This window comes from Emydura macquarii, unplaced genomic scaffold (assembly GCF_026122565.2).
Source record: "Emydura macquarii macquarii isolate MOO-44397 ecotype Brisbane River unplaced genomic scaffold, CSIRO-AGI_Emac_v2 contig_2994, whole genome shotgun sequence".
Classification (NCBI taxonomy): domain Eukaryota; kingdom Metazoa; phylum Chordata; order Testudines; family Chelidae; genus Emydura; species Emydura macquarii.
In genome coordinates, this window is record NW_027133131.1 from 4,193,844 (window position 1) to 4,207,635 (window position 13,792).

Here is a 13,792-nt window from a genome sequence, read left to right on the forward strand (position 1 = left end):
GCACTTAAAGGAGATCTGTCTTCCAAATTTCTTTTCTTCCTTTTCCTTCTATTTCTGTTTCTATACCCTTAATTACTGAGTTCTGGATGGATGGATCTGACCCAAGCTGAAGTCACATTATGTCTTTGTGACTGAATTTGCAATTTGCTGGTGGGGGGGAGTTGGGTGTTTTTTTATTATTGTTTTGTTGTTGTTGTTTTAACCCATCAAGACATGCAATTAATTAATCCTTGTATTTTTCCCTCTGACCTATACTGAAATTCTGAAATACTATTCACTAGATATTCCAAAATCATGGGAATACAGCCCGGATAAGTGTATTCTGATTTATTTTTGCACAGACTCTATTAGCAATAAGCATTTAACTCTGGTAAAGTGTGTCTCAGGCACTCCCTTGGAGGTGGGAACAGTATAAGAACCTGAATACCTTTATGTTCTGCTCAAATTTAAGACTTCCATTATGCATCATATTGTCTAATGCAGATTGAAGCCTCAGCCTGTTTCTTCCTTATGAATTTTAGTGGCAGATACCCCTCAAAACTACATAAGATGCCCATTAGTTGATATAGAATGTGGGAATGAGATATTACTGATCTGTCTTGTAATTTCATGAAATGTTGTTGATTAAAAGCTAAGTGACATAACATGGATTGTCTGTGTAGTTTATTGATGGAAAATAGAGAACTTTGACAATCAGCAACAGCTAACGCACCAGCATTACAGTTTAATACAAATACAACCGGGCATCATACTCAGAGATATTAGGCACCAATAGCCCCCTGAGACTTCACTGGGAGGCATAGGTGCTGAACAGATCTTGGGAAAAAAATTTTGGCAAAGAGTAAATTTGAGCAAAAATGCATTTTTCAGGACACCAAAACTATTCGTGAATTTAGGTTGAATTTGGCAGGATCAGCTGAAAAAAAAAAAAACCTTTACGTAAAAATTTCAGAAACGTTGAAATGATTCAGTTAGAAAAAAAAATCGAAACTAACCAATTTGAAAGTGTCATTTTGATTCCACGTTACAGTTAGAAAACGTCAGTTCAATTCAACTGTGTCTTGAAAACGGAATTTCAGGCTGACATTCAAAACATGTCGTTTCGACTTCAATGAAATGTTTTCCGGGTTTTCATTTTGGTGAGGAAAAAACCCCAAAAAATTCAGTCTCTGTTCAAAATGAAACCATTTTTTTTTCTGATTTTTCACGTCAGGCACCAAATTGAAAAATCAATTATTCAATCCAGTTCTAGTGCTGACCACTTTGGAAAATCAAGCCCAGGAAAAGCAGTCTTTACTTGCCAGGGCACAACCAACAGAGGCAAATAAGGATGATACCTATATAGCTGCAAGCAAGCAGTATTAAACACACTTTGTTTTACTGTAAACAAAATGTGCTTTGGAAATTAAGATTTCTTTTATTAAAATTTGACATTTCTTTTTTGGAAAACACATCATTACCTGCTCCAGAAACTAAGTTCCTCATTTTACAGAGAGAAAAACGCTCTCTTCAACACCATCTGGGAAAGTTGAATCATTGGTCTACTTCCCGATACACTTTGGAAGGTGCTGTCAGAAGAATATGTTTCCATGTACAAATAGCATGATTCATAAAGCTGCCAGTTGCAGGAAAACCCAGAGAACGGAGAACAAATTAACAGGACCACGAAAGGGTGATTCAGCAGCATAAAAAATACCTAGACGCAGCGACTCACTGAAATACAAAGACAGTCTGAGCTGAAGGAAGAAATATTGTTTTGAACACCTGTTAGTAAAGCTTCCAAGGAACGGACATTCAGAATGAGGAGATTACTGAAAATATAACTTCCATGAGACATCTCTCTTATTCTAATGAATACTTATAGTCAGTCATGGATTTTGCAATTTGTGTTGCTGGTGGAGAATTTGTTTTACATCATTTTGGAATGGGTGGCTTTGTGCTTCGCTTTGTGCTGTGGTATTCCTGGCTGTGCTGCTACAGATCCGAGTAACATCCACCTATGCTACGCAGGTTTCTCTCACAACTGCACAACTTCCCGGAACTCCCGGGTTGCATGACCCGGCTCCAGAGCTCACTATAGCTCCAGTGCTGGGACTGCCAATTGGAGTGCTCCCTAAATACTGGATGACAAATCCTCCGGCTTCAACGGTGCAAACGCCATTTCCAGGATATCCATCAATGGTGGTGTACCCTCCACCTGGGCAGCAGGCTACACCTCCAGGGACTTGTCCTGGGCCTACAGAGCTGGTCACAACTTTAGAACTGCAATCCCCACCTCCGGAGATGACCCCTCCAGGTGGGCACCAATGCACACCTCCAGGAAGGTGATGGCTACAACCATCACTTCTGGAGCTGAACCCTGCAGGTGGACAGCAGTCTGCACCTTCCGGGATGCCTTGGCTACCTGCAACGCTGACTACACTTCTAGGGCAGATTCCTACACTTTTGTAGCTGAATCCTCCACTTTGGGAGCTGAATCTTCCATGCCCTGAGCTGTAGCCTCCACCTAAAGAGCCGTAACCACATCCATTTCCAACTCCAACCACTGGACCACAGTCTTCTGCTATATTGGAGGAGTTGGTGACCACAGCTGCAAGAAAAACAAAGGCCCAGTAAGTTGAGCAGAAAGCCGGAACTCTCACAGAAAAGCCAAACATTTGGAATATCCCAACTGCGACTCCTCAGATTACTTACATACACTCACAGGGGTCCCTGAACATATCCTGTTGGGGAAAGAAAAGAAAGATGAGTACTTTATCCCATCAACTAGCTCTACTTCTAGGACCTTGAAGTTAATTTTATTGTCACCTCCGCCTACCAACCAACTCACTCCATCCCTTCCATTGCATCCTGTCTAGAACAGATTCTCTCTCTTGCTAATACATCATCTCGTGCAATAGAGCTCTCAAAGCTGGTTGGATTTCCTAGTCACTCATCTTCATCACTGGAAACTCACTTAGCGATCGTCCCATAGTTGAGCTCTGTGGTATTTTGCACCCACCTGCTTTCTTCTCCTTCCAGCAGTGTCTTGTAGGTCGTGATCTCAATATCCAGGGCCAGCTTGACATTCAGTAGCTGCTGGTAATCACGTAGCATGCAGGCCAGCTCATCCTTGGCCTTCTGGAGAGCATTCTGAAGTTCCACATGTTTCCCACGAGCATCTTTAAGAGCACAGTCACCGCGCTGCTCAGCGTCAGAAATGGCTGTTTGCAGACAGGCAATCTGTCAAGGGAGAAAATGGAATGCATTACTGACATCCTCTGTGTCTTTACCGCAGTTCTGAGCAATCCGCCTATCGATTCACTTTGCATCTTTCAGTTCCAAATTCAGAAGCATGGAGACATGGCTGAGGAAAACCTAACATCTTGGAAACTGTATTCCTCGTTCCATAGCCTTCTTTCAAGGTATTCCAAATGTCTGTAATCAGGTCTACCTGTTTTTAAGACAGAAGACATTACTTATTCATATGGCACAATTTTGGCACGTCTGTCAAGTATGTGAAGTATTGGCAGCTATTGGGCCTGATGGGCCAGTTATCCAATATGATATGGTATATCCTTAGGTCTCTGTTATTGGGACATTCACTTCTTGGGCATCTCTTAGTGGCTGGGTGTGGTACCACAGTCCCTTTCTCACCTCTGGTGCCCCCTTCAGGTTTGGTGGGACTTCAACAGGTTGGCCCTCTGGCTGAGACACCAAGTTCAAATGAACCCGTTCCGGAGTACTACACAGTCTGATAAATAAATAATCTATTTGCCCTTCCTAGGGCCTTCAGTCCTGGCTCTGGGCCCCTTTAAATACAGCTCTTTTTCGGGAGCTCCCAACTGAGTCCTGACCCCTTTGTGGGGTTGACTCCACTTTACTTGTGTCCAGTAGGGAAACCTGGGCCTGCCCATTACCTGGGGTTCCCACCTAGGGACCCTACACAGCAGTCATGTATTGCTTACCTCAATCCTACCACACTCCCTGAGCCTCTTCCTACTGGCACTTTTATATTCAGCTCTACCTCAGGACCAGTGTACTTAGGTTCTTCCCCCTCTGCAATCCCAATCATGTAAGTTCAGATATAACCTCTGGCTAAATGCCGAGCTCCTTTGGCCAGAGAGCAGCCCCCTTCTTCACTCATCTGGTCCCAGCCTGGAACAGACCTGCTCAGGCCCTGTAGCAACTTTTATCCTAGCCTGCTGGGCTCTGATTGGCCGAACATCTTTATTTTTAAAGAGAACTATGGGTGCTGCTTTGCACATTTCTCTCACTACGTCTAGCAGATGCTAAATTGTGGCAGATGATGGACCCAGCATTGTTGTAGCCATCTTCTTTCAGAGTGGCCAATCTTGGTTGGATGTATACATCACATGACATCATCTTTAATTAAAGATTAATCTTTAATTCCTGGAGACTCCTGGATAATCCTGGGGGTTTGGCAACCCTATCTTCTATAATTCTTCAAATTGTGGTCTTGGTTTTTTTTAAACACTTGGCTTTGTTCATTCTAACTTAGCAACCACCTCCGATCAGTCTTCATTAACGCCACAAACACAAGGCATCAATCAGAGCCAGAGCATAGTTCCCAGCCATATTGTATTCAAAGATATAGTCCATACTAAATACACCAAACATGGCACATCCACCAGAAAATCAAAACATCAAAACCACTCCTACCTGTTTCTTTACATGGTCCGTCTCATACTGCAGCTTCTGGATCAGCCGGGTTAGCTCTGCAATCTCATGCTTGTTTCTCTCTAGATCGTCACAGTATCTGCCCCTTTTGTCCTGAAGTTCCTGGAACTGGTAGCCAGAAACAAGTTGACTGTTAATTTCACCTGCATCATGCAATGTGTCGTTTCCTGTGTTGTTTTCTACTCACCCTGGTTTCGTACAAAGCATCAACTTCTTCTTTGCTCCTCTGAGCAATCTCTTTATACCAGCATTCGACATTCTTGATTATGCAGTCCGTGTCCAGGTCTCTGTTATTGTCCATCTTCACAACAACTGCGGTGTCACAGAACTGTCCATCCAATTGAGCTCTCTCCTGCAATTGCATAAAGTCTTAGTTATCATTTAAAGCTTCCTCCCTTATCCACACACCCAAGATGTTTCACTCAAGGACAAAGGGGCTCTCTTCACTGAGCTAATTCTGATCCTTCAACTAAAGGCCAATGTAAAGGTTTTGCCGGTGAGAAATACAGAATTCTCTCCTCTTTTCTTAAGAAAGAATGGCACCCAGGTAGATAGAACATGTCTAATTACTGCCCGATTTGGGGAGGGAAAGACAGGTCTCATTGTTCCCACACATATTGGTTTGTCACCAGATGGATCCATGGTGAAGATTCATACATTATGGTGTAACATTATATAGGCTTCATAATCCCCTGTTTAGGAGTTGATTAGTACATGTTTCTTAGAGGCAATTGCCCAAGTGGATTTTCTAGCTATGGAGTTCTTGTTGCCTGTAGGAATTTTGAATGTGCAAAAGGACAGTGATTTCAAGGAGACGCATGGTACTGAATTTCCATGTAGATAGGATGGGAAGAATCCATACCTCTTCAAAAACACATCTCAGAAATTCCAGCTTCCGCTTCAGCAAATTCACATTCACCTCTTGATCTTCCTTGTGCAGCAATACACAGTCTGCGTCCTGAAAAAAAGGCCACAGGCCAAACACTGAAAAACTAGCGACAGAGGCAAAGCCTGCCATCTGGTTCAATCAGGCTTGTAGAGCAAAATCTCTCAATTTGCGAAACTTCCTCAAGGTGCTCCAGTGTCTCCCAGAGGAAAAAATCAAACAACCTCAAAGTTGATGGGAAGGAAAAGTCCTATTCATTACTTAGGACTTGTTGGAAAACTCAGTATTGACTAATTAATATTTAAATATGAACTCCAAGTATTCAGTGTTGGATTTCTCATTTTCTGAGATCAACATACAAAGGATCTAGCAAGGAAGAAAAATTAAGATGCCCCTCTTTAAATGATTAAAATATCAGTGCTAGTGGGTCTTTACTATTCCATTGTTGTCCTGTTACAACATTTTTTGTTTTATCCACCAGGCCTCACTTATAAATTATGACGTGAACAGCAACTTCGCTTGTGGTTTAAAGCTAATGGTGCTTTAACACTATTCAATTTTTTCTCCCATTCACATTGATATCCTCTTTCCACATTGTCCCGTATGTGTGCAAAGATGTTCCTTTTCACCATCATCAGATACCTTCTAATAACTTCCTACTGCTTCAGTGACCATGCAAAACGGGGATAGCTATATTTACAGATCCATGTTTCAACTTTTAGCCACCTAAGTTACTCACCTTCTTGACCACCACAAACTCAGTCTCCGCAGCTGTGCGCCTGCTGATTTCCTCTTCATACCTGTGGAGAAAGAGAAGAGAGTGTGGTGGGGTTAGTGCTTGTTTTTGTCAGCCTATGCAACAGCCATAACACAGACGGACAATATTTTTCTCTTTCAACTTGAAATAAATGTTGGGTTTGTTTTCTAATCGCGAAATTCCATTTAAATAGAGGTAGTCTGGAGTAATTTAGTGGCGAATCAAACGCCAGTTCTTTTCATTTTCCATGGTAGCTAAAGGAGACCACAAGAAATAGAGCAGAGAAAGAAGAAAACAAATAATGGATCATCCCTTACTTGCATTTGAATTCATCCACGAGGTTTCTTGAAGCAGTCTCTTCACAGGCCAGTTCTTCCTTGTCACTTAACAAAACCTCAAGCTGCTTCTTCAGACTGCAGATATAATTCTCAAAGCACTGCTCAAGATTTTTCCTCGGGGCTGGGGGAACACACTGCTGCAAGAGGTTCCATTTGGTCTCTAGCACCTTGTTCTGCTGCTCCAGGTGTCGAACCTGTAAACCAAAATTCAGCAATTTTTAAATCCCCTAAAGTTGCCACCAAAGAACTGAAAGAAATAAATCAGGACCCTAGTTAAATTGTCCTCTTTGATTCAGGAACTATCTTTGTTATTCCAGAGACAAGAATAGGATATTTGGCAATTGGAAGGCCAAAGGAAGCAGATAGTTGGGTAATGATACTTAATAGTAATTCCTCCCTCCTCTGAGTAACCATAAATATACATCAATCATTGAATACACTTTGTTAAACTAACAAATACTGTATTCCATTCACCCTCATATTACACATGTCACCATGGTATTGAAATGCCCAGTAATAACACTGATATCTCTTTAAGTGTCAAACATAAACATCAAAAGGCCAAGGAAATACATTTATGTCTATAGCTCTCTCTGTGGCCATGTCTACACTAGCAAGCGAACAGCAGCACAACTGAACCGATGCATCTGTGTGGCTGGAAGGTTGCTCGTGTAGCTGCTCTATGCTGATGGGAGAGAGCTCTCCTGGGGACATAATAAAACCTTTTCCATGAGTGGCAGTAGCTACGCACACTACCACAAATGCCTACAAAACTTATGTCACTCAGGGGAGTGGTTTTTTTCACACCTCAAGCGGCATAAGATTTGCTACCATGTCTGTGGTAGTGTAGACACAGCCTATGTCTCCTCATCCCAAGGGTTTGGAACTACAGTAATGCCGAATGTAAAGTAAAGAACATCACAAACTCATTCAGTGTCGTTGAGTGGTGATGGCCAATGTAGTGCACAGCAAGTCGAGAAGGTTGACATTCTTTTCATACCCATATTGTTCCATTGGCTTCACTATAGTTGTTCTTAATTTATATTTGTGAATTAAATCAGCGCAAATTGAATCAGTTGTATTCCTTTCAATAAACTAAATAATGACTCCAAGCCTCTACCTTTCCCCATTCTTCCATGCAAATAACAGCAACGTTGTTTCTGTTCCACTTAGCACAGAACATTCACAAAAGCAGTAGAACTTTAATGTAGGCCTCCCTGGAGAATGTGAAAACAACGGACTTGAAGGGGGACTGCAGACGACCATAGCCCAGGCATATTTTGTCTTTCATATTATTTATTTAATAGCTTTGTCGATGTTAAGGCAAGAGGAACCACTACAATCATCTAGTCTGATCTGACCTAACAGGCCATAGAATTTCACCCAACAGTTCCTGCATCAAACCCAGGACAACTGGCTGCAACAGAGCAGATCTTTTAGAAAGTCAACTGGTCTTGATTTAAAGCCTTCAAGTGAAGGAGGCTTTCCGAAGGTTTAGTACAGCAGTGGCTCTGTTTCTGGGCATAATCCAACTCCAGTTAAGTCAGTTTGGGTGTCTTTCCACTGATTTCAGTAGGGATTTGACTGGGCCCCAATCCAAGGCCAATCTGTTGTTCTTGTTCCAAATGTCACAGTCTGAACTTGGGGACATTTGGATCTGGATTCAGCTCTGGATTAGAAATACATAGAATCATAGGGCTGGAAGGGACCTCGAGAGGACTAAGTAATATCTAGACCACCCCTGACAGGTGTTTGTCTAACCTGCTCTTAAAAATCTCCAATGATGGAGATTTCATAAACTCCTTAGGCAATTTATTCCAGTGATTAACCACCCTGATAGTTAGGAAGTTTTTCCTAATGTCTAACCTAAACCTCCCTCACTGCAGTTTAAGCACATTGCTTCTTGTCCTGTCCTCAGAGCTTAAGATGAACAATTTTTCTCCCTCCTCCTTGTAACAATCTTTTATGTACTTGAAAACTGTTCTCATGTCCCCTCTCAGTCTTCTCTTCTCCAGGCTAAACAAAGACCAGTTCTTTCAGTCTTGCCTCATAGGTCACGTTTTCTAGACCTTTAATGCTCTTTGTTTCATTCAAATAATATAGAAAACATCTGTGCTCTCACCTTGTCAATGAAGCAGGCAAATTGGTCGTTCAGGGTCTTCATCTGCTCCCTCTCGTGTTCTCGTGCCTGTTGTTCTTGAGGGTCAACTCCCACGCAGAGAGGCTTCAGGAGACTCTGATTGACGCTCACCCCTTGGATACCATCAGCATAAGCGCCAAAAGTTCCATAGCCTCTTGGTCCACAAAGACCTACCCTGCCGCTAAAACCTCCAGAGCTGCCATAACCTGCGCCACCCCAGCCATAATCTCTGTAGCATCCAGCACCAAAGCCGCCACTAGGGCAGCCTGCGGCAGAGGAAATTCTTGTGCTTCCACCCTGTTGGCAGACACTTCTGCTGCCATAACCAACAACTCCACATCTTCCAGCAGGTGGGCCTGCAGAGGCTGCACAAGCCCTATGGTGGTTTAGACCACAGACGTCGGAAGCTGAACTGAAGCCCTTTCGTCCAACGGAGGACCTTGCAAAAAACGTCTGTCTGTTCATGACAGCGTATTTAAAGTGGTAATAAGTGTCAGGGGAGCTGCGATGCGGGACAGCAGCACAAAAGTGAAGGAGAAAGGACTCCACTGATGTGACATCTTGACACTGCCCCTTATATATATATGATAGTTAAGCTGGGCTTGGTTGGGTCAGAAAATTAATATCGAGTTTTCAGGGGTTTGGTTTGCCTGGCAGCAGTAAACGCTTTGCAATGTGCAATGCTTCATAGTAAACACTAACCGCTTATGAAATGACAATGTATTTAAAGTGCTTTGCTTGCAAGCTTTGCTCAGAAGATCTTCTCCTTTAAAGTATTCTCATTTTATACTAATTATAGCCTAGCACATTTATTCATGCGAGTCTTCATGGTTTGTTTGCAGTTACGTTGGGTTTTTTTAATTCTGTCCCTTGGGATTTATAAGTAGAGTACATTCTGCAGATTTGCATTTTAAGGATGTCGTTTCAAGATCTGTCCTTTCTCCTCTCGTCAGCGTGTTGGGCTCACGTTGGGTGCTTTACACAGAAGAGTGACCAATGCATTTGAAAGGAAACATGCACATGACAAAACCAAACAAGGAAACATTTTGTAGGTGATAACGACAAATTTTGCACATCTGAGCCAGTGACTAACTGGGATTAAACGTACTATCCGTTATAAAAATCACAGCTCAAATAAAAGAAGGCAAAGAGAATCTGAAAGAAAAAGCTGAGATGAGACATTCTACACTTTATTTTTCATTCCGCAGTGATTTCCCTGAGAGCGTCTCCCGTCGACATAGTGTAGTGAAGACAGTTTGACTACTTGACGTAGGGTATGTTGACTTCAGATACGTTACTTACGTAACGTAACTTGTGTACCTTACATCAACCTGGCCGCGTAGTGAAGACAAGCCCCCAGTAAAACCATCATGTTCATAGCATTTCTGTGCTCCATGCAGGTAATGAGGAGAGTGTTCCTATCTCTTAGCTCTTGTGATGAAGTTAATTAATGAGTAAATTCTCTTCAAAAAGGTTGTTTGGCTTCTGCAGCCCCAGCCAATCTTAAGTAGCTGAACAAGACACCAGTAACTTGAAAGGAGAAAACTCAGATATAATTTCATTTTCTGCTTGGCTTTTGGGACATCGTTACAGAAGACTTTCAGGTGTTGACATTGAAACTAGATTGGGAGCAGGATGTCAACAGGGTACCTCCCTTCTTTTTGAAGAAGCGTCACCTGGCTTACAGCTTTAACAAGTTCTGTATCGTCTTGTCATCTAAATGGACAACAGCTAAGTTCCCTTCAGGCCATCATTCTCCCAATGTGTCTTGGCAAGAACCTCTGCTGCATTGTCACAAGAAATCTTTCCTTTCTCCTGTGGCATGATGAACACTGAGAACTCGGAGAAGTAGAGTGGCAAACTCAAGATTCCATTTCAGACTCCTCACTCGTGTTAATATGTAACCGTACAGCTGTTTAGTTAGATTTTGGTCAGATACAAACGCCCAACACCAAAACATACCCATCTAAACATTTGAAAACACAGGAGCATAGGAGATACAATGAAGGAGCAATCGGCAGAACAGCAACATTTCTTTCTCTCCCCAACACATCATTTAATCACCAGCTAAATGACTCCTCTCCACTTTCTCTGCTGCTTTGAGCCTCTCTCAGTGTCTGCTTAGACTGATGGGTTTTCAAGTATAGGCAGAAGGTTACACAAAAATGGCTATTTCAGACCTCGGCGGGCATTCCAAAAGAAATGAACTAGTTCACCGAATACCCTGCGAGCTGCTTTCACCCCTTGAGCTTGTCTCCCTTTGTAATAAAGGGACTTATCCCAGCTGTGACACTATGGCATTTGGAGAGATGTGGTCTTTCAAATAGGCCGGTTTCAATTGTGTTCACCATGCTAAACCTTTGTGAAGAAATTTTCCAAGAGACATTGAGGGGAATCTTCCACCACGCAACTCACAAAGACAATGGGAAACCATCAAGCACGCCTTAAAATATTAACTTCTTTCATGTTCAATCCTCAAAAGTGGGCTTCGGTTGGGACTTAACTAGTGCATAGGTCTTCTGAGTGAGTTGCTCATAACATGGAAACTTCTCAAAGCTCTTCATAGTTCATTATTTCTCAAGGGATTCATTTCTTCAACTTATAACAGAGGACAGGACTCAACCACCCAGAAGGTGTCTTCCAGTCCTGTGTTCAATTCTTAGTTTCACATTGCTTGAATCTCAAATTCTGAACACAAAATTAGTGATTCCCAGTGTAAAGTCTGCACACAAACACACATGCACCCACACACACTATGAAGTTAGACAAGCAAAGTAGCTGATGTGTACATGATGTACCTGTGTATAGTAATTAGCATGTAAATGTGATGCCAGAGCAAAGCAGAAGAGTACTTTGATCTTACACAAGACGCTGTCCTTCCCCCTACAGAACTACAGTGGTAATAAATGTGTGGCTTTATGGGACTCACAAATACTGGATTAAGATATTATATCCATGGCTGTAAAAGTACCTACAAATCAAAGCCTTCATAAACAGAAACACTAGTGAACACATCTAGGTCTTGCTTAAACCCATATAAATCTGGAGTAATAGTTCGAAACATGATATACAAAGGCAGGCCAAAGAGAGATCATAAAATGCTGGTGCCACAATAGAACTGATTCTCTAGGAGAAGAGCATTCTTAAATTTCTCCAGTGTGATAGGTGGACTGCTAAATTGTAATCTCAATATTGATTCATTATGACTATATCACACCCCTGACTCACTTGATTTGCAGTTCAGGATTATCAGAGTTCTAAAATATAGCTAGGGCTTAGATACTGCCAGAACTGTATCCATCCTTCCTCTATCCTTTAGGAACTAAAGTCTGTATCTGAGCACTGTAGTCCACTGCTTACCTGCTCCAGATTTTCCTAATCTCATTTACACAGGTTCTATGCTACTGGAATCCTGGTGTACACAAGTTCTGAATCAATGCCTCACTGTTTAATGGTGGCTGTTGGGAAGGCGCTAAAGCTGCCTGGAAAAATTAATATTTATTTCCACAGAACATTTTGTCTTTTCATTGCAAAAAAGAAAAGTCAAAGTGGCATTGCAACTGGTTCCTGGTGCAGAGTATGTTCAAATGACAAAGTTTGTGCTCTCCCTTTGGCTGGGATTGCAGGAAATAAATGGACGCCTACACTTACTTTTAATGTTACTTTTGTATTTTTATGATTTATTGGTGCGACTGCTGACTGTTTCATAAGATATTGACCTTCATAGGACTAATCAAGTCTTTAAAGTTAAGTACATGCATAACTGTCCTGTTGAATCAGAGCCTAGAAATGGAAGAAACCACAAACTCTTTGTCAATTCCCTGCTATTCCGCTTTTGTGTAACAGGTGGCAGCACCTTCCCCACTGTACGGCAACACGACATTCTCAACTGAGACACACATACACCTCCAGATGAGCATATCATGATTGCTTAATTACTCTTTTCAATTATATACTGAGTCATATTCCTTATATGGCTTTCTTCGTTAAGGGTGGAGCTTGTTTTTCTATTGTTTACATGTGAAGTGAGAGTAAAGTTGTTTACTCTTATCATGGGAAGAAGTTATTTGCAAATCATTTTTCCATATTTCGAAAATCAACACCTTATTAGGCCGAAGGCTGCTATTATAGTTAATGTGGAAATGTTATCACTCGGGAAGTGGTTTCCTCGTTAACTACCACGCAAGCAGATCTTCAGTTGTATCTCTGTGTTCAGACACTATCTGATATAGACACTTACGACATGATTCTCCGCTATACTTAAGGTATGTCAACACCGCAGGGACAGGTGTGACTGCAGCAGGTGTAGACATAGCTTGTGCTGCTATGGCTTCCCTGCTATTGGTAGTCAAGACAGCTAGATCCAAGCTAGTTTGGGTACATCTAGGTGTGACTGCCCCTGATTGCAGTGTAGAAATACCCTAAGATTGCTTTAACTACCCTGACTGTGTAAAGTGGCCTTAAAGTGGGTGTCAATATAGCTTATGTCCATTTGCACGGCCAGAGTAATGCAAATAGACCTTAGCATAACTGAGGGTTCAGGCTCTCAGTGTAAAATGAATTACTAGGAAGCAGTGCATTAGATGTTCAAATCAGGCCTTCATTTCTCAAATACTATCTTCAAAAACACTTCCTATTGTGACCATTTAAGACTGTTGCCAAGCTTTAGGGCTGGATTCTGCTCCTCTAACTCACGCTGGCCAAGGAACTAGTGGCTTGTGGTGCCTCACTTTTGGATATCCAACTTGAGACCTCTTAAAGGGACTTGATTTTCAGCCGGTAGGAAAGTCAGGCATTTTCAAGAGTTCACGGTTGGGTCCCCCGCAGTGGAGGCACCCAGAGTCACACCCTGCCATTTTTGAAAATGTTGGCCATGGTGTAATACTTTGCTACAGGAGTATTTTCATTGAGATCAATGGGGCGACTTAGCAGATAAGAGGCTACGCAACCTGAGTAAATGTGGAAGAATTAGGCCCCTAAAGAGCAGAATA

At 42.1% G+C, this 13,792-nt stretch overlaps 1 protein-coding gene across 1 annotated transcript; it reads right to left on the reverse strand.

Annotated features, from left to right (window-relative positions):
* Window positions 1-1,997: 1,997 nt before the first annotated feature.
* On the reverse strand, window positions 1,998-9,266 carry LOC137141087 (keratin, type II cytoskeletal 4-like). The gene is made up of 9 exons (XM_067529924.1): window positions 8,784-9,266; window positions 6,641-6,855; window positions 6,306-6,366; window positions 5,543-5,638; window positions 4,868-5,032; window positions 4,663-4,788; window positions 3,002-3,222; window positions 2,695-2,723; window positions 1,998-2,590 (listed from the first exon to the last, which is right to left on the reverse strand). Exons 1-9 carry the CDS (start codon window positions 9,264-9,266, stop codon window positions 1,998-2,000), a joined length of 1,989 nt encoding a protein of 662 aa, XP_067386025.1.
* Between the last annotated feature and the right edge of the window lie 4,526 nt (window positions 9,267-13,792).